This window comes from Phyllobates terribilis, unplaced genomic scaffold, assembly GCF_046119375.1.
Source record: "Phyllobates terribilis strain yellow unplaced genomic scaffold, ASM4611937v1 Scaffold_9__5_contigs__length_417890890, whole genome shotgun sequence".
NCBI classification, from domain to species: Eukaryota; Metazoa; Chordata; class Amphibia; order Anura; family Dendrobatidae; genus Phyllobates; species Phyllobates terribilis.
This window is the reverse complement of record NW_027362769.1, coordinates 276,986,463-277,008,586: the sequence shown is the minus strand read 5'-3', so window position 1 is coordinate 277,008,586 and position 22,124 is coordinate 276,986,463. Positions and strand designations below refer to the sequence as shown.

The 22,124-nt window shown below is 43.5% G+C and overlaps 1 protein-coding gene across 2 annotated transcripts in view; it reads left to right on the top strand.

The window, feature by feature from the left end:
* Positions 1-410: 410 nt before the first annotated feature.
* PGAP1 (post-GPI attachment to proteins inositol deacylase 1) overlaps positions 411-22,124 on the top strand; it is a 1,100,814-nt gene continuing 1,079,100 nt past the window's right edge. For both annotated transcript variants that reach the window (XM_073647815.1, XM_073647814.1), the window contains exons 1-2: positions 411-708; positions 19,204-19,357. In XM_073647815.1, the coding sequence (XP_073503916.1) occupies positions 577-708; positions 19,204-19,357 (286 nt within the window). In that variant the 5' untranslated portion in view covers positions 411-576. The remainder of the gene's footprint in view (positions 709-19,203; positions 19,358-22,124) is intronic.

Genomic DNA, 22,124 nt, shown 5'->3' with positions numbered 1-22,124 from the left:
GGGGTCCTTGAGGAATATTTCAGCATTGCATTAGTAAACAGTCATATTCTGGTAAACTAAGAGCATGATGTCTTTTCATTGAAACAGTTTTGTCTAAATGAGCACTATGGGCATCCTCCCACAGCGAAGAGGCGTAAGGCTGGAAACTGTTTGGCCATGTGGGAAATGTTCGCCATGCCTCATGTAGGCATTGCCGCATTCTCTAGGCGCCCGCTGAATGACTCCCGCAGCTGCGCACACAGGGGCAGCGACACTTCATTGTTCTCTATTGATAAACAGTACATCGCTATGGCAACGGTGGCCGCGCCCTCTACGCTACCAGGTGAACACAGTGTAAAGGTTTTCCGCAGATAGGCAGCCAGTCAGTATGCGCTTTACATTGACCAATAGAAATGGCTGAAATTCTTGCAATGAGCGAGTCTGTTACATGGCAAAGTCAGGAAGTGCACCGGTAGCGTGGACTGCGCTTTCTAACTTGCAGGAGAGCAGTAGGCAGCTGTACGGAGCTCGTGCCTGTAGTGCTGAAGCGCAGCCTCACTGTGTGCATTGTGCCTAACGCCTTCTTGTCATTGAGCAATGAGGCTGATAAGTGCAGTATTTCATGGCTTGTTGGTGCTGCTTGTAGCCTTAGGCGTCCTGGATATATTCTTCGTCTATGAGACAAACAGGTGCAGCATGACCTATATGTTTGAATATCCAGACTATCAGGTAAGTGGTCACATGAGAGGTAGGGTATGTGCTGCACCACTTCCGCCCTCATTATGCTAATGAGCGGCTGCCAGTTTTTTTTTCCCATGTGGACTTTCCTCATTGATGCAAATCTATAGGGAAAGTCCACATGTGGGACTGCGAGAGAAATTGCCATGCTCCGCGGGTCCGAAAGACGCTCCGCGGGTCCGAAAGACGCTCCGCGGGTCCGAAAGACGCTCCGCATGTCAGTTTCCGTGGGTGATCCGCAAGTGCACTGAAGTCGGAATAAAATGGACCTACTCCGACAATAATATAATAAATTGGGTACAGTAGTTCACTGCAGTTTGTGGGGAATATTTTTTCATAAGAATTTGGGAAAGTTATGAAATGTCCTATAAATGTCTGTCCTATTCCTGATCTAAGGGTCTAGACTTTTAGTCAAGATGAATCTGTGCTACAGTAAATTTATCACTTAAACATGAGCCATGTATGAGGGAGTCTGAGTTGAAGGTTTGGCTTACCGACTCCACAGCCCTGCTGAGATACATAGTGGACATGGGTTTTCTAGAAATCCCACCCACTATGCTGTGACAGCTGGCCACTGCAGGGTTGACACTGCATGAACCCGCAGCTTCAAACCCACAGCGTTTCCTGATTGTGGGCACATAAACTTTAAGGGTAACTGCTTCACGACACGGCCAGTCCCGGTTTTGTTTTTTTTCCCTCTTTTCCCGGAGCCATAGCTTTTTTCATTTGTTTGTCCACATAGACCACGAAAGGGGTTGTTGTTTGCGGACAAGTTGTACTTTTGAATAGCACCAATCCTTTTACCACACAGTGTACTGGAAAACAGGGAAAAAAAACCTTGTAAGTGGGAAGAAATTGAAAAAAAAATGTTATTCTGAAATTGTTTTTATGGTGTACATTGTGTGATAAAAATGACCTCACAATATGATTCTCCTCATCTGTACGATTACAGTGATACCAAAAATGTCCAGTTTTTTATTTTAGTAATAGATAAAAAATTAGTTTGAAAAAAATAAAGTAAATTTTGGGGTTGAGTCGCCATTTTCCGAGACCAGGATCATTTTTATTTTTCAGTTGTTGGTTTTGTGTGATGTTTTATTTTTTTGCAGGCAACATGGTGTTTTTGTTAATTCCATTTTGATATAGATGTGATGTTTTGATTGCTTATTGCAGCATTTTTTTGTGATATTGCAAAGACCAAAAAACTTAATTTTGGCATTCTTGAATTTTTTCATTTACTGTTCTGGTTAATTTTTATATTTTGATAGATCGGACTCTTCTGAACCTGGCGATATCGTGTTGTTTTTTTTATTTAAACGATCTTTGTTACTAATGGGGAAAAGGGGGGTGTGATTTAAATTTGTTACTTTTTCACATTTTTAACACATTTTTTTACTTTTCTCTATGTTTATTAGTCCTCTTAGGGTAGGGGTGGGGAACCTTAGGCCCACGGGTTGATTAAGGCCCTCAATGACCGTTTATCCGGACCCTGTATATATTCCCGGGGATCACAGTGCTTTGGCCGGCAGCTGTATTTTGACCGCCACCAGCTCATTAATTTTTTTCTTGCCCTTTAGCACGCACACGCAGTGTTGATTTTGTTGTCGAGGTTAGTGCGCAATTTGATCGGTCCCTGAAGCATGGTAAAAATATCCAAATGGCCCTTGGCAGAAAAAAAATTCCCACCCCTGCCTTAGAGTTTTGAACCTGTAATTGATCGCTTGTGCTATATACAGCAACGCCAAAGCCTTTGCTGTATATAGCAAAAAATCACGGTCTCCATGATATCAATGAAAACTTCAGATTGTACCGCAAAAAATAAGCCCTAACATGACTCTTTTGGCAAAAAAATAAAAGTTATAGCTCTTAGAATATGGTAATGAAAAAAACAAATTAATTTTTGTTAAATATTGTCTTTAGTGTGTTTAAAGTAGCATTGCTACTGTGTGATAACAGCAAAACATAAAAAATGAATATTAATCTGGTATCACTGTAATCATACTGACCCGAAAAATAAAGCTGCCTTACCGCTTATACCACTTGAACAACGGCGTAAAAATAAAAACTATTCTTGCACTGCTGTTGATGCATTTTGCCTCCCTAAAATTGTAATAAGGCACAGTTCATATTCATCCTGTGCTCCTGAACGCTTACATCGGAGTTTCCTTGTAAATCCCAAAAACTGATTCATACAAACTACCTGGCGGAACCACTCACTATAAAGAGGACAATGGAGTCTGGTTTATGTTTGACTGGCGTTCCATTATTTTAGGTGTCTTTTTAGTGCACAAGTGTGGACAACCACAGTTGTTTGCACACCTGAAAAGATGGATATCATCGGAACAGATGCCAAACAAAGTCCAAAGTGACTCCATCTGCCTCATTGTAGTAAGTGGTTCCATTGGGGTTTTGTATGAATCACGTTTTTGGGAATTTACACGGAAACTCCGACGTAAGTGCTCAGCGAAGTATACACAAGAATGTGATCCCAGTCTTATGCTGAAAGCGATCAAAAAACACGTATCCAGGCAGTAGCCCAGATTGCCCCTATTAAGCTCCAACTATGCGCGCAGAGCATTCTGTGAGGATGCTCTTTTGTCAGTGGTGAGACAGAGCGGTCTTGTCTTGTGGCAGTGAACTACTTTTTGGGCATTAGGGGCTATAAGTTGCGGGCCCATAACCAGTTCATGTTAAGACTACTTTGTTTCTGTTTCACCCAAAATAATTACCTATTTGATCACACTCTACCACGAGCTCAGGGCAACTGCCATGGGCAGTCCCTGTACGCCAGCATACGCAAACCTTTTTCTGGGCTGGTGGAAAGAGACCAGGGTGTCTGGGAATTGCAGGAGACCAACAGGTTGGACATCTGGACCCATTACTTAGATGATATCCTGATAGTATGGAGAGGGTTCAGAGAATAAGTTTAAAGATTTCGTGGGAGATCTTAACCATAATGACTGGCCTTTTCATATCTGTTGTATATTTCTCCTCCCTGCCATTACTTGACATAGTGATCTGTAAAAGCCTTAATGTTGAACTGAGTACATCAACTTTCAGAGAACCCACGGCCTCCAACTCCTTACTCAAGTAGGACAGTAGCCATCCTATACACCTGTAAAGGGGCATCCCCAAAGGCCAGTACCTTATCGTCCGCAGGAACTGTTCCACAGAGCAACTTTTTGAAGTCAAGGCGAAGGAGCTCATGGACAGGTTCCTAGAAAAAGGGTACCCTCAAGGCATTCTAAAGAGAGCCAAGTGTGAGAGTAGGTCTGAGTTGTTAAATTTTAAACAACAAATTCCTAAAATTGGAAGTGCCAGGTTCATAACCACCTATGATACTTGGGCACAAACTATGTGAAATTTTAAACAAATGCCCATTTTGCTTATAGACTCTGACATTGGTGTGAAATTGACTAACCATCCCCAAATCACTTACAGGGCGGGGCGATCATTAAACGAAAGCCTTGTACATAACCAGGTAGTGGTTGTTGGTTTTTTAAAATGTCTGTCTAATGAAGTGAGATGTTGCTTTAACCACTTCACGCTGTGGCCTTCTGTTTTTGCGCTTTAGTTTTTTTGCTCCCCTTCTTTCCAGAGCCATAGCGTTTTTATTTCTCTGTCAACATGGCCGTGTAAGGCCTTGTTTTTTGTGGGATGAGTTTTACTTTTGAATGACATCATTGATTTTACCATATCGTACTGGAAAGCAGGAAAAAAATTCCAAGTCAGGTGAAATTGCAAAAAAAAGTGCAATTTCACAATTGTGTGTTTTTTTTTTTTGTTTTTGTTTTTTTTTAACCACGTTCACCATATGGTAAAACGTTTCTGCCATTATGATACTCCTGGTCATTAAGAGTTCGTAGATACCAAACATGTATAGGTTCTTATTTATTTAGGCTATGTGCCCACGTTGCATTTATGAAGCAGAAAATTTCTGCTTCATAAATGCAAGTCCTCTCCCGGAAAAACGCATGCGGAATTCCGCACGCGTTTATCGCGCATTTTTCGCGCGTTTATCACGCGTTTTCCACATGCGGAATTGCCTTGCGTTTTTTATGCATTGGACAAAGGCAATTCCGCTTGCGGAAACGCAAAATTAAATGACATGCTGCGGATTTTTGAACGCAGCATAAACGCTGCGGAAAAATCCGCAGCATGTGCATAGAACTTGCGGAATCCCATTGGGGACCATGGGGTGCGGGTTACCAAGCGTTTTACAAGCGTTTCCGCTGCGGAAATTCCGCATCAAAAACGCTTGAAAAACGCTACGTGGGCACACAGCCTTGAATGGTGAAAAAAAAAATCCATAGTTAAAAAAAAAAAAATCGTCATTTTTCGTCTCAATTTTTCAGGATCTGGGGCCGGGTGAGGGCTTATTTTTTGCGCACCTAGCTGACTTTTTTTTATACCATTTTAGGGTAGTTACAATGTTTTTATTGCAATGTTGCGGCGACCAAAAAAACGTAATGCTGGCGTTTTTCATTTTTTCTCTCGTTATACCGTTTACCGATCCAATTAATTCTTTTTATATATGGATTCTGAACACGGCGATGCCAAATATGTGTATACTGATTTTTTTTAATTTTTTTTGAATGGGGCGAAAGGGGGAGTGATTTAAACTTTTTTTTATATATTTTTTTTATTTTTATTTTATTTTTTATATTTTTAAAAACTTTTTTTTTTTCTTCTACTTTACATTTGCTTGAATAGTCTCCATGGGAGACCAGAAGCTGCGATTGTCTGATTGCCTCTGCTACACACAGGCGATCATTCCCTGGAGAGATGTGGGCTCATCACCGGAACCCTCGCCAAAGCAGGAGACGCAACATGCACCGTACATATATGGCGCATGTCGTGAAGGGGTTACATGTGGTCACTGCGTGGCCTGTCCCCATATTGGGGTTGGAAACTCCTTTACCAGCGATGTAACAGGTTGCAGTTATAAAGTTAAGTAATTTATTAACTGCTGCCCAAAGGGAGTGTTTTTATAAGGTCACCAATGATTGTGTTATAGAATACATTGGTAAGACCATTAGAGAATTCAAACGCAGAATAGGTGACCATGTTGGCGACGTCGAGCAAAAAATGGCCACGCCAATATCACGGCATATTAACAACTGTCATGGAGGAGACCTAAGGATCCTTAAATTTATTGGGATTGAAAAGGTACCTAAACCAGTGATGGAGGGGTGGGGGGGTTAAGACAAAACCTCACTGCAGAAGGAAACTAAATAGATTTTTTTACATGAAAACTGTTATGCCACAAGACCCGCATGTTTCTCGGTTGTTAGGCACCCAAAAAAAAAACATACGGAAATCGCTCGTGAATGCAAGGCAATCCCCGCAAGTTTTTTTTGGCTGTATAACAGCTGCCAAACATATAGGGCGGAGACTCGAGCATGTCATTCGAGCACCCGCCATACTCTTTGCTTACCAGAGCACCTAATGCAAACTCAAGTAGCGAGCACTTGGACTCAAAACTAGTCGCCATATTGTCATTTTTTTTTTTTCTTTACTTTTGAAAAATTCCCAGTCCGACCCTTTATTTTTTACGTCTTTCCTCGTGCAGTATAAGTGATTAGACGACTTTATTCTTCGGGTCGGTGCGATTACAGAGATACCAGATTGATAACAGGTTTTTATGATTGACAGCTGTCACACACTAAACACATTTTTTTTTGCAAAGACTAGTTTTTGCATCGCAATATTTTGAGAGCTATAATTTTTCCACATTTCGGCCGATAGTCATGTGATGGCTTGTTTTTTGCGGGACAAGTTGACGTTTTTATTGGTACCATTTTTGGGCACGTGACATTTTTTGATAGCTTTTTATTCTGATTTTTGGGAGGCAGAATAAACAAAAACCCACAATTCAGGAATTGTTTTTTTTGGTAATTTTTTTAAAGCCATTCTGCGTGTGGTAAAATTGATAAGGCAGCTTAATTCTTCGGGTCAGTACGTTTACAGCGGTACCACATTTATATTGTTGTTTTTTATGCTATGGCGCTTTTACACAATAAAAACTAGTTTATAGGAAAGCATTTTTTTGTATCGCTTTGTGTGAGCTATAACTTCATTTTTCGGCTGATGGAGCTGCATAGCGGCTTGTTTTTTGCGGGACAAGATGACGTTTTCAGCAGTACCATTTTTATTTACAGTCGTCTTTTTGATTACGTTTTTTTTTTTAATACATTTTTATTGGGGTTTTCATAAAACATATAAACAAACCAGATTAAAGAAGATAGTCAGATACCCGTATGCAGACTGGGCAGATAATAGCATTATTCATAGGATTAACTGGCAAGACATACAACACAAAATTAATATTAACATCATATAACCTTCATCAACTAAGCTAACATAAGATCTAGCTGGTTATAACTTAATTAAAGCCATCATGAAAAGACAGTTAGTCTATGATTAGACTAAAGACCCTAGCCCAATGATTTCTCTACTCTTTCTCCCCTTTTTTTAATTTAAGTATAGTAGTCCCAGGCTATTTTTAAGATCCTCCAATCTATCAATATATACCAAGCTGTAGAAGTGAAGGGTTCCACCATTTTCTTTTTTTCAATTTACAATAAACTGTTTACACTTTAGAAGAAATTTGCCAGCTTGCGTTTCCTTTATTACATAGGGTGTCTAGTTGCTCCACCTCCATAAAATGTTTCATTTGAGCTGGGAATTCTGCAATAGGGTGGGTGGGGGTATTGGGGTTTAGCCTATATTTAAGTAGTTGTTTTTTGCCAATATCTGTAGGGTGTGAAGCAATTTGGGAGGGCCTCCCATCTTCCTTGCCAGGGTTATCTGTTGTCTAGAAGTGTAACAAGGCTAGATAAGGAGAAAGGGTATATCCTGGACCCCAAATGGTGTTAATCATAACTGATACCTGACCCCAGTATGAAACTGACTCGGGGCAGGACCAAAGGATGTGCAGGAGGTCGGAATAAGGATGGTGGCATTTAGGGCACTCAGTTAGCCTATTTGATAACAGATCTTTTTTAGGTATGTTAACCCCTTTGGAACCCTGGGATTTTCCGTTTTTGCATTTTCGTTTTTTGCTCCCCTTGATCCCAGAGCCATAGCGTTTTTATTTTTTGGTTAATATGGCCGTGGGAGGGCTTATTTTTTGCGGGATGAGTTGTACTTTTGAACAACATTACTGGTTGTACTATATTGTGTACGGGAAAAGGGGAAAAAAATTCCAAGTGCGGTGAAATTGCAAAAAAAAGTGCAATACCACATTACTATTCTCCATGTATAGATTCTTTTTTATTTAAGTGGTGAAAAAAAAATTCCAAAGTTTGCTTTTAAAAAACAAAACAAAAAAAACCCACGCCATTTTCCAAGACCCGTAGCGTCTCCATTTTTCGGGATCTGGGGCCGGGTGAGGGCTTATTTTTTGCGTGCCGAGCTGAAGTTTTTATTGATACCATTTTGGAATAGATGCGATGTTTTGATCGCCCGTTATTGCATTTTATTGCAATGTTGCGGCGACCAAAAAACTTGATTCTGGCGTTTAGAATTTTTTTCTCGTTACGCCGTTTACCGATCGGATTAATTCTTTTTTATATTGATAGATCGGTCGATTCTGAACGCGGCGATACCAAATGTGTATGTGTTTTTTGTTTTTTTTTAATTTTATTTTGAATGGGGCGAAAGGGGGGGTGATTTAAACTTTTATATTTTTAATTTTTTTATTTTTTTTTTTTTAAAAAAAAATTTCTTCACTTTTTGCATGCTTCTATAGTCTCCACAGGAGACTAGAAGCAGCACTTGTCTGATCGCCTCTGCTACATAGAGGTGATGAGCAGATCACCTCTATGTAGCAGAAATGCTCCTGTGCTATGAGCGCCGACCACTATGTGGCGCTCATACCAATCAGCACATGACAACCACTGGGGTCTGCTGCAGACCCAGGGTTGTCATGCCCACCCTTCAGTAACCCGCGATCACGTGATGGGGTCACCGATGGGTGGGGTAAGTGACGCGCTTCCGGCGCGGCGATGTTAAATGCCACTGTCAAAGATTGACAGCGGCATTTAGCATGTTAACAGCCGCTGGTGGATCACGATTCCACCTGCGGCTGTTTCGGGCACATGTCAGCTGTAATAATCAGCTGACACGTGCCCGGTTCAGTGTGGGCTCAGCGCCTGAGCCCGCGCTGAACAGGGGGTGACAACCTGGTGCGTACTAATACGCCACAGGCTGTAAAGTGGTTAAAGGTGTAGATGGCCCCATGCAGAATTTTATACGGAGTTTCTCTCCATGCTTCATTTATAATGTGTTTCCTAAATACATTCCAACCTGTCCTAATCTTACCGGGAATCTCCACATCTTCCAACTGTTGCTTCCAATATTTAAAAAAAAAAAATGTCCTGGTGCACCCCTAATAAACTAGGTCTCATTACAGAGTAAAAAGCAGATATTGAAGGGATACCCATTGGAGATAAAAAAAAAAAAAAAAAGACATCCAACTCGTTCTTGGAAACCTCAAAAGTAACGTCCCTTAAATTAGCCATAATGGAGAGTTTGATTTGTTCATATTGAAAGTAATGTTGGAGAGTTAGGTTATATTTTCCCAGACATTCTGTACATGTCACCCATCTCCCCTCAGTTGGGTGGAGAAAATGCCTGCTGCCAGCTTGAAAATAGCGTGTTTTCACTACCCTGGGCGAATTCTGGATTCCGCCATAGCGGGAGGTACTTTGAGATTCTGAAGGAAAGGCCATATTTTTTCCTAACTGCCTTCCATGTGGAAATAGTGTCCCTAAAAATCACCAATCTTTTGACTGCTAGGGAGAACGAAGTAAACCGAGAATGAAGGAGAGCAGTTAAGCTATAGGGGAATGCATAGTCGGATTCTAACGTGTGATCAGAATACTTATGTCTCTTATGGATCCAGTCTATTATGTAGCGAAAGAGGCAGGCGAGATTGTAATTTCTGATGCTTGGAAAGTTAATGCCTCTGTCGTCTTTAGAAGCCATGAGTTTGTTCCAACTAATCCTAGGACGTTTTCCGCTCCAGATAAAATGGCTGAAGGTCCTATTGAGTATAGTTACGTCAGAGTGTTTCAGGAGCAATGGTAAGGTTTGTAGTTGATACATAATCCTGGCTGTACTAATCATTTTTACCAAGTGTGCCCTACCCATAAAATATAAGGGCAAATCTTGCTATGATTTTAATTGGCTAATGATTTTTTTTATAAGATGGGGATAATTTAAGTTGTATAGAGATGAAGGCGAGTGACCTATTTTAATTCCCAGATAGGTTATATATGAGGGTGCTAAAGTTATGCCATTTAAAGATGCGTTTGGGTAAAGTTTTATTCCCTTTTTGGTTAATGGGAGTATTTCGCATTTTTTGACATTTATTTTAAACCCAGAATAAGAACCAAAATTTTTAAGTAGCTCCAGCACTATAGGCAAATGTTCAATGGGATCAGACATAAATAGAATGATGTAGTCTGCAAAAAAAAAGCTGCCTGAATTGATCTCCTAGTAAATTGGATGCCTGAGAAAATGCTTGGATCCGACAAAATGCGGACTAAGGGCTCCAGAGCTAGGTTGAAGAGTAGAGGGGACAACGGACAGCCCTGGGGTGTCCCTGGGGGAAGGGAGTGGACAGAAAACCTGGGGTGTATACTTGAGCCCTAGGAGATGAATATAAATTTCGTATGTAATTAAAGAAGGGGTCTGTTAATGACATTTTTGCTCAGACCTTGTATAACCATTCCCAATTAATGTGATCAAAGGCTTTTTTCGCGTCTAGTGAAATGATTGCTGGGGAGACCTTTAAGTTAGATGAGGAGTGGATTTTATCCAGTACCAAGAGTACTTTTCCGATATTCAAAGTGGCAGATCGACCTTTTATAAAACCTGCTTGGACGGGAGATATGAGGTGAGGTAAAATGGAAACCAGTCTGTCGGCCATTATTTTGGACATGATTTTAATGTCGGAATTGATGAGAGAGATTGGCCTGTAAGAACTGGGGGATAGAGGGTCCTTGCAGGGTAGGACTGGGGTGTCTGGGGCCCACGGGGAAAATTGACTCTAGGGGCCCACCCTACATCTATATGCAAATACCTGTTAGCCATTATTCCCGTTATAGTGGAGCATTGACTGTAGAACGCAGGCGTCTCCTGCACATCTACTGTGCACATACTATAACTGGGATGCACACAGAATTACGGTAGTTTGCATTAAAGGGTTCTTTGATGAAAACAAATAATCACCAATCCACAGGTTAGATAGGTGATAGCTTATTGATGGGTGGAATCCGAGTATTGGAAACCGCACTGATCGGAAGTATGGGGAATTGTTATCCCTGTTTTAAAATGAAGCGGCAGGTGGGATGTCTGACCTCTGCTCCATTCATCATCTTTGGGGTCTTCCAGAAAAAGCCAAGTTCAGTACCTTAGATAATGAATGGATCAGTGGTCGAGTCGCACATGCCGCTCCACATTCTGCAGATCGGTGCAGGTCCCAGCAGTCACCCCCCCCCCCCCAATCAATAACTTATCACTTATCCTTTGGTCACATCCAGTATTTGGTCAGTATTTTACATGAGTATTTGTAAGCCAAAACCAGGAGTGGAACAATAGGAGGAAAAGTATAATAGAAACACGTCACCACTTCTGCATTTATCACCCACTCCTGGTTTTAGCTTACAAATACTGAAATAATATACTGACCAAATACTGAATGTGTGAACGGGGCCTTAGGATAGGTGATTATTTGTTTTCACCATAGAACACCTGTAAGGGCATATTTGCTCCTGTGTAAAAGTCACAGGACAGAGAGGGGTTAAACATCCAAGTATTTAATCTCTTTTGGAAGTCAAGAATCTTCCCCTTATTGATATCAGAGAGCACAAATGGCCGCCATACACAACACAATCCACTATACCAAGAGTAGTACCACCACATACAAGGGATAAATACCACAACACCGTGACCAGACTACATAGTGACCGAATACCACATACAGGCGATTAATACAGTCACACCATGACAAGACCACATATTACCTCTACATAGTGACTGAATAATACTGTTACACCATGACGGGACCACATAGAGATTGCATAATACTGTCACATCATGACCAGATCATATATTACCACCACATGGTGACTGAATAATACCGTCACACAATGACCAGACCATGTATTACCACGACAGTGACCGAATAATACGACATACAAGGAACAAATACCTCCACACCATGACCAGATCATATATTACCACCTCATAGTGACCGAATAATACAATAGTGATCAATAATAAAAAACACAATACTAATAACACTAATATTATCACTGATGACATTATACACAGGAGCTCTGTATATAGTGTCAGTGTTCAGGTAATACAGGGATCACCGGTGACATTACAGCATATACAGAGTACCTATATATGCTTTAATACAGGTATATACAGGTGATACAGTGACCATATCCATACAGAATTATGGGCCCCATGTAATGCTGCTCCATACAGTATATTGGCCCCATATGATGCTGCTCCATACAGTATATTGGCCCCATATGATGCTGCTCCATACAGTATATTGGCCTCATATGATGCTGCTCCATACAGTATATTGGCCCCTTGCTGCTCCATCCAGTGCATTGGCCCCATGCCATGCTGCTCCATCCAGTGCATTGGCCCCATGCCATGCTGCTCCATCCAGTGTATTGGCCCCATGCCATGCTGCTCCATCCAGTGTATTGGCCCCATGCCATGCTGCTCCATCCAGTGTATTGGCCCCATGCCATGCTGCTCCATCCAGTGTATTGGCCCCATGCCATGCTGCTCCATCCAGTGTATTGGCCCCATGCCATGCTGCTCCATCCAGTGTATTGGCCCCATGCCATGCTGCTCCATCCAGTGTATTGGCCCCATGCCATGCTGCTCCATCCAGTGTATTGGCCCCATGCCATGCTGCTCCATCCAGTGTATTGGCCCCATGCCATGCTGCTCCATCCAGTGCATTGGCCCCATGCTGCTCCATCCAGTGTATTGGCCCCATGCGATGCTGCTCCATTCAGTGTATTGGCCCCATGCCATGCTGCTCCATTCAGTGTATTGGCCCCATGCCATGCTGCTCCATTCAGTGTATTGGCCCCATGCCATGCTGCTCCATTCAGTGTATTGGCCCCATGCCATGCTGCTCCATTCAGTGTATTGGCCCCATGCCATGCTGCTCCATTCAGTGTATTGGCCCCATGCCATGCTGCTCCATTCAGTGTATTGGCCCCATGCCATGCTGCTCCATTCAGTGTATTGGCCCCATGCCATGCTGCTTCATTCAGTGCATTGGCCCCATGCCATCTTCAGTGCATAAAGAGGGCAACACATCATGTAGCAATTTCAGATATCCAGTGGCATGAGGTTTCCATTGATGAAGAATGACCCCACTATCTCTGTACCCCATTTACCACACCATACCATCAAGATACGAGATGTGCAGCATCTGAAACAAGGGATACTGGAAGCCTGTGCTAGCATTTCTTCTGCTGTGTTGCTATCAGTGTGTCAAGAGTGGGAGAAGAGGGTTGCATTGACAATCCAACACAATGGGCAGCACTTTGAACACATTTTATAAGTGGTCATAAACTTGTAAAAACTCATGAAAGAATAAAGTTACGTTAAAACCAAGCACACCATTGTTTTTCTTATGAAATTCTCAATAAGTTTGATGTGTCACATGACCCTCTTCCCATTGAAAAAAAATAAAGTTGGATCCAAAATAGCCGACTTCAAAATGGCTGCCATGGTCACCACCTATCTGGAAAAGTACCCCCCCCCACATATACTAATGTGCCACAAACAGGAAGTTGATATCACCAACCATTCCCATTTTATTTAGGTGTATCCATATAAATGGCCCATCCTGTATATGTGAGGAGGTCCAACCAACTAGGCATGAGCATACACATATAGAACAAATCGGAACTATAATATAATTAATATACAACTTATCTGCTGCAGGAAGGGGTATAATAGGTCGGGTGGTGATACCTTTAGAAAACGACATTAAATATAACAAGGACTAGTACAAAAACAATGCTCAAAGTTATTCATAGAATATTTGCAAAGTACAACCAAAACATAGAAAGGAGTAATTCAGGAGGTGTCTCAAAAATAGCTTTCTCAGTCATCTAGACAAATTGAGAAAGGCTCATCAGATCCATAAGGAAAGCTGACTTCATGTGCTAAACATAGATGGAGGTAGAAGTCTAGTTGGTTTTCCTCTGGCTCTAGTCGAGTCGTGGTGCCTTTCCCCTTCATCGACCATTTTTCAGGCCTCTGTAGCTGAGGGAGGGTGAAATTTTCTTCATCCACGAGGGTATCTCAATTTGTTGAATTCCTACAATTTCCCATGAAGCTAGTAAATCCCCCGTGGTTCGTATGGAAATTTGATTACGATGTTTTAGGACAGCCAGTCCAAATGGGAAGAGCGACCTATACAGCTGCTTATTGGCCCGTAGAGCGTCCAGAAGAGGTTTAATTTTTCTCCTTTAGCCAAAGTGGTGTAGGAATTTTTTTTCTTTAGAAACTGGTCTAGTTCTCCCTGCTTACGAGGAGTAGCATTGCTTTCAGAGTCTTTCTTTAACATGCACTTTGACTGTTTTAACCATTCTGAAATTGTGATTTGAGCGTGTATGAAAAGGTATTTCCCCCTGTTTTCGTTTCATATCACACTGTACTGTCTAATACGGAGTGACCCAAAAGGATAGCAAGCGTTAGTCTTTGTTTACTTGTGGGGAATGGTTGATAAGCAAAAGTAGAAAGTCTTAATATTTAGTTAGGAAAAGGGAGTATTCTTTCCACCAATGACCAGTAGGTGTCGCTATGTTCTTTTATAAGAGCACTGGCGTTTGAGAGCTTTGCTGGTCAGGGTAGTTTCCAGATGTATATAAAGATCAATTTAAAGTTTTTAGATTTCCTTCTTGTTGAGACCCTGAGAGGTCTTAGGCTATGTGCCCACGATGCAGAAATGAAGCAGAAAATTTCTGCAGCATTTCTGCATCTCCCTGGCAGAAAAAACGCATGCAGATTGTGCATGCGTTTTTCCTGCAGAATACATGCGTATCCACATGCGTTAACGCATGTGTTTCCGCATGCGGACTGACAAGCACTTTCCAGGCGATAGCATCACTTGGAAAGTGCTTGACAACTAGGTCACACTATATAAATCCATGCAAATGGGATGGATTTATATAGTGTGACCGTAAAAATAAAAAAATAAAAGCTATACTTACCTCCGATGCCGTCGCGTGAGCTGTCGCGCTCCTTCCTGGCTTGCCGGCATCTCGCGAGACAGCCTGCTTTCACATGACCGCGACGTCATCTCAGGTCCTGGAAGGTAAGCGCTGCAGGGGCCGCCGGACAGGTGAATATAAGCTTTATTTTTTATTTTATTCTTTTTTTTACAGGTACAATGGTACCCAGGTCTGGATGAGAGTCTTCTCTCCTCCAGACTTGGGTACCATACGCAAATTGAACCGCATATAATCCGCTTGTACAAATGTACAGACACTGATTCTATGCGTCTCAATGCAAGTCAATCGCTGCGCTTCCACAAAATTAATGAACATGCTGCGGATTTATGAGCGCTGCTGAAATGCTGCGGAAAAATCCGCAGCATGTTCATTGACATTGCGGAATGCCATTGGGGACCATGGGGTGCGGATTACCATGCGTTTTTGATGCGTTTCCGCTGCGGAAATTCCGCAGCATAAACGCATGAAAAACGCATCGTGTGCACGCAGCCTTAGGGAGTAAATGTTAGTACCGTTGAAGTTGAGTAAAAAGAATTAGGTTGTCTAGGGGGAATCAAGTATCCACAGTATTGCTTTGTTGTGAAAGCTGTAGTTCCATTAAAGACCAATAGTTGTCAGCATGTCACTTTGCAACTTAAATTAACAGATAAGAGTTCAGAATTATAATTATGGAGAGTGACACATCAGTCCAGAGCCTCTCACCTAGCCAAATCAGTTCTCATACTTTGCACTGATGAGGGCCAACAGCCCGAAACACCGTGTCTACAAATTGAGATTCTGATTTGGCTTTTATCCTAAGTCATATTGCACGACTCGTTAAAGGGTTGATTGTGACTTGTAGGATTGCTACTTCCAATAGGTGCCGCTATAGAGTACAAGTCCTCTTTTTCTTTGAAGAGGCAATTTGCAGAATTATAATGAAACTTCTTCAGTTATATTGAACCTATGGCTTATGTTCTGTAAATAAGCGAAATGAAAGGGATGTTACTTGTAGAATCCTCTCAAGTGGGGTTGAGGGAAAATCTGCTCCCTTCACATTAATTGTTGCAAAGGAAGGGGGTATGAGGGAGTAAAGGAGCCTCAAGATGGCGGGTTTGGCGCCTTTTCCCTTAATGGCACCCGCTTCCAGCTTCAGCTGTGACCCAGGGAGGAGGCCACAGCCGCGTTGTTACGCTCCTCAAATCTTCAGAGAGGCAGTGCAGCGGCAGCAACCGTGCCGGGACCCACCAGAGCCAGCCAGAGGTGAGGCAGGGCTCCTTTCAACTTCACTCCCTAGGATTCCCTGAGCGCTGGAGGCGAGGGGGTGCGGGGAGGGGAAGCCAGGAGCTGCACACGGACCGGGGCCGGCACAGGGGATGTCTGGAGACCTGAGGGGTCCTCCACACCGAGGGGGTTCCCCGCACTCCAATACTCCTCACCTCTTTTATCTCGGGTGCATCCTCCTTCTCCCAGGGTCTCTCAGGTGCTTCACGCTGGCCGCCGCTTAGCACGCTACCAGGCCTCCATCAAGGATCCACTGGAAGGGGCAATATAGTAACTCCTATAAGGAGTATTTGGCTTCTGGTGACTTCTCAGGCTCTCCTCCACAAGTGTGCGTTAGTGGGAGATGATATTTACACTAAAAAATGTGTACAATTAAGCTTTTTAAATGTGCAGAGTGGGAGAAATAGTGGCGGTTGGTGACCAAGAACCGAGGGACGGCCGCCGCCATCAGGTTGCGGAAAGCTTCCGTCTCCACGAGCCTAATAGGCAACATTTCGAGCGCAAGCATTCGCAAAATGTGTGAATTTAGTAGTGTGGCCTGTGGGGCTTTAACTGCGTATTTGCGCTTGTGTTCCAAGGACTGAGGTAGAGACAACTGAACGCTGTGCTGGGACAAGGACGTGGACGTGCTTGCTGATGCTGCTAGTTGAGAGTGTTCAACGACAGGTGCCCAGCGGGAGGCATCTTGGCATGCGCCATGGACAGGGGATTGGCGTGCACGCACAACAGCAGAACAAGCAGTGGTGTCACCCGCAGACACTGTTGCTGGACCCTGGGGTTCGGGCCACTTAGTCGGATACTTTGCTGCCATGTGCCTGATCATGCCGGTGGTGGTCAGGCTGGTAGTTTTGCTACTCCTGCTGATGCTGGCTTGGCAGGTGGTTCAAATGGCCTTTTTGGGGTTGTCGGCAGAGTCTTTAAAAAGCAACCAGACTCTAGAAGACCTAACAGTTGTAGTGGCAACTTCCGTCATGTTGATCTTACAGGGAACGGTTGCCTGCCTTCTGCCTGTGGCCACCACACTGCTTGTTCTTGCCTGTTGTGCTGCTATGTCTCCCTCCCCCTGTGAACTGCTGTCCTCGCTCTGCAGGTCACCTTGCCAGGTTTGGTCAGCGACTTCATCGTCCACCACCTCATCTTCCACTTCCGCACCCTGGTCCTCCTCCTGACTTTCTGGCAATTGTCTCATCATCATCCACCTCTTGTGACAGTTTACCCACCGTCGCCTTCATGTGACCGTGGCTGCTCAAATATTTGGGCATCGCTACATGCAATCTCCTCTTGCCCCGCTTCAAGTGTACCGGGCGAGAGGCCCTAATCTATAAATGGAAAAGTGAACAGCTCTTCAAAGTGTCAAAATGTGGGATCAGTTGTCTCCGGGCACTCGGCATGGTGGGAGGAAGGAGGATCAGGGTGAGAAATATGCAGTCCAGACTCACGGCTACTGAGACTTGACCGTGTGGAAGACAGGGTGGTGGTGTGGCTAAGTGACTGGAAGCATTATCTGCTATCCAACCAATAACCTTTTCACACTGCTCTGTGTTCAGTAGTGGTGTTCTGCTGTCCCCTATTAATTGGGACAGGAAGGTCGAGCGACAAGATATGGGTGTTTGTGGCACAATTTCAGCTTGCCCATGGCCTCGTCCTCTGCATTCACCATCACGTCCACTTCCCCGTCCCTTGCCACGCGCCTTGCCCATTTTAAATGGAGGACAATATTTTCTACCTTCACTACAAATGGCTGGATTTGAACAGCAGTGATAAGTGATATTTGTGACCACAGTTTTAAATAGCTGGCCTTGTAGGTTACTATTTTTCACAGCGACCTGGTGTCAATAACTTCACTAACACACTGCAACAAAATTTAAATGGAGGCCTGTCCGCTCTTGATTCATGGTATCTATAAAGCTAAAAGAATACTGTTGATATCTTGGGTAGAAAAAGCTAGAGATTTGAAGAATTGTCCTGTAATTGTATTGCAATAGGATATTATGGTCTCCTGGATTTGGGTGGACCATTGGACAGTGGGCACCTTAACTGTCCCCCTGTGTCCTACTCTTTCCACGACACAATTCCTTGGACTTTCCTGACATGGACCTTCTTACTACAGGGTAGTCTAAATTTTTGTTTTTGACTCTGGTTTTACTAAAAGATGTAGACCTCCATCTCACGCAAAAGATCACTTATAACTAGGGTGGAGTATATACCCTCTTTTTAGGCAGCACAGTTATTTATTTATTTATTTTTTTTAATTATTGGACTATTAAAAGTTAAGTCTTAATCTAACTTTCACATATTGCTGTATTTGACCTGATACTTTGTTTGCAAGTGGGCAGTTTATTATTCTCACTATCTTTTGCTTTTCCTGATATATTGTAGGAGCTGTAAAACTTTTAGATCCATGAAAGCACTCATCCATCTCTCAAAACAGCTGGGAATTGTGCATGAGAAGCTCAGGAGTAAAGTGCATAGAGCAGAATATGGATTCAATGGCAAGTCATTACTCTTAAGAAGTGCATAATTCCTGCCCGAGTGAGCCTTTAGTGCAGAAAGCCTATGACTTTCTATTGAATCTGCTCTACTCTGTGCACTCTTGCTTCCAGAGTTGCACACTTTTCAGGAACACAGCTCGGCCAAATTTTGAGCTATCAGTGTGGCATTTAAAGTACCTGCAAAATTTATGTTAAAAACAACATTGAACTATGTATTTACTCTTAAAGGGAAAAGTAGTTTAGTGTAAACGAGAAGTTTTAGTTGTCTTGTATATCTTGTTTCCCAGGATTAGAATGGCATGAATGTGCTCATAGGTTCCCTCAATATAACTATCCATGCAACATGTTTTGATTTATTGTATTTTTGTGTGATGGTTGATATTGTTGTATTATGTGCAAGTAAATGAAAATAAACACTTATTTTTTTATATTCTTAGAAAATACAGCTTCCGAAAAAGGTGTCCATGCATTATCCAGCATATGAATTATATCTGTATGGTGAGGGTGTTTATACAGAGGAAAACAGAAATCTTTCCTTAACTGGAATTCCAATTTTATTCCTTCCTGGAAATGCTGGCAGCTACAAGCAGGGTATGTGAAATGGTATATTACAATTTAGTAAAATTTGTAATTAATTAAAGTTTTGGTCCGGCACCTAAAATTTTCTAAATATCTATCTTTACTCCCTAACCACTTTTGTAATTAGATTTATTATAAACTACCCTACACTTCTCCCTATCTATCTAAACCAGGGGTCTCAAACTCAGCTGGGTATATGAGCCACACACAGAAACAAATTTAATTTGGGGGGCCGCATTCTTTGCATGACAAAGTGACATTTTTAGTGATACCATTTTTTTTTCTATACATCTTTTGAACTGGTCCTCATCTTGTAGTAATGCCCCATCCTGGTCCTCATCTAGTAGTAATGCTCCATCCTGGTCCTCATCTAGTAGTAATGCTCCATCCTGGTCCTCATCTAGTAGTAATGCCCCATCCTGGTCCTCATCTAGTAGTAATGCCCCATCCTGGTCCTCATCTAGTAGTAATGCCCCATCCTGGTCCTCATCTAGTAGTAATGCCCCATCCTGGTCCTCATCTAGTAGTAATGCCCCATCCTGGTCCTCATCTAGTAGTAATGCCCCATCCTGGTCCTCATCTAGTAGTAATGCCCCATCCTGGTCCTCATCTAGTAGTAATGCCCCATCCTGGTCCTCATCTAGTAGTAATGCCCCATCCTGGTCCTCATCTAGTAGTAATGCCCCATCCTGGTCCTCATCTAGTAGTAATGCCCCATCCTGGTCCTCATCTAGTAGTAATGCCCCATCCTGGTCCTCATCTAGTAGTAATGCCCCATCCTGGTCCTCATCTAGTAGTAATGCCCCATCCTGGTCCTCATCTAGTAGTAATGCCCCATCCTGGTCCTCATCTAGTAGTAATGCCCCATCCTGGTCCTCTTGTCCAGGTGCCCATAGTGCCCATATGTCCCCTTCCAGGTGCCCATATGTCCCCATCCAGGTGCTCACCCAGTTGCCCATATGTCCCATCCTGGTCCTCATCTTGTAGTAATGCCCCATTCTGGTCCTCATCTTGTAGTAATGCCCCATACTGGTCCTCATCTTGTAGTAATGCCCCATACTGGTCCTCATCTTGTAGTAATGCCCCATACTGGTCCTCATCTTGTAGTAATGCCCCATACTGGTCCTCATCTTGTAGTAATGCCCCATACTGGTCCTCATCTTGTAGTAATGCCCCATACTGGTCCTCATCTTGTAGTAATGCCCCATACTGGTCCTCATCTTGTAGTAATGCCCCATACTGGTCCTCATCTTGTAGTAATGGCCCCATACTGGTCCTCATCTTGTAGTAATGGCCCCATACTGGTCCTCATCTTGTAGTAATGGCCCCATACTGGTCCTCATCTTGTAGTAATGGCCCCATACTGGTCCTCATCTTGTAGTAATGGCCCCATACTGGTCCTCATCTTGTAGTAATGGCCCCATACTGGTCCTCGTCTTGTAGTAATGGCCCCATACTGGTCCTCGTCTTGTAGTAATGCCCCATACTGGTCCTCGTCTTGTAGTAATGCCCCATACTGGTCCTCGTCTTGTAGTAATGCCCCATACTGGTCCTCGTCTTGTAGTAATGGCCCCATACTGGTCCTCATCTTGTAGTAATGGCCCCATACTGGTCCTCATCTTGTAGTAATGGCCCCATACTGGTCCTCATCTTGTAGTAATGGCCCCATACTGGTCCTCATCTTGTAGTAATGCCCCATACTGGTCCTCATCTTGTAGTAATGGCCCCATACTGGTCCTCGTCTTGTAGTAATGGCCCCATACTGGTCCTCGTCTTGTAGTAATGGCCCCATACTGGTCCTCGTCTTGTAGTAATGGCCCCATACTGGTCCTCGTCTTGTAGTAATGGCCCCATACTGGTCCTCGTCTTGTAGTAATGGCCCCATACTGGTCCTCGTCTTGTAGTAATGGCCCCATACTGGTCCTCGTCTTGTAGTAATGGCCCCATACTGGTCCTCGTCTTGTAGTAATGGCCCCATACTGGTCCTCGTCTTGTAGTAATGGCCCCATACTGGTCCTCGTCTTGTAGTAATGGCCCCATACTGGTCCTCGTCTTGTAGTAATGGCCCCATACTGGTCCTCGTCTTGTAGTAATGGCCCCATACTGGTCCTCGTCTTGTAGTAATGGCCCCATACTGGTCCTCGTCTTGTAGTAATGGCCCCATACTGGTCCTCGTCTTGTAGTAATGGCCCCATACTGGTCCTCGTCTTGTAGTAATGGCCCCATACTGGTCCTCGTCTTGTAGTAATGGCCCCATACTGGTCCTCGTCTTGTAGTAATGGCCCCATACTGGTCCTCGTCTTGTAGTAATGGCCCCATACTGGTCCTCGTCTTGTAGTAATGGCCCCATACTGGCCCTCGTCTTGTAGTAATGGCCCCATACTGGTCCTCGTCTTGTAGTAATGGCCCCATACTGGTCCTCGTCTTGTAGTAATGGCCCCATACTGGTCCTCGTCTTGTAAGAACGACCCCATCCAGGTACCCATATGTCCCCTTCCAGGCACCAAAGACCCCGATCGCGGCCTGGTCCAGTGATGTCATTCGCCGATGCGCTAGGATGCAGATGTCAGCTGCTGGCCTCTGATAGGCCGGCGGCTGGCATTGGTATTGCTGTGCAGAGAGCTGGTCTCTGCGCAGCAATACACTGAACTAAAGCGCAGCTGTCGGCGGCTCCTGGACCGGGCCGCGATCAGGGTCTATGGTGCCTGTGGGCCGCATGAAGCAGCCAGAGGGGCCGCATTCCCCCGGCCCGCGTGTTTGAAACCCCTGATCTAAACCC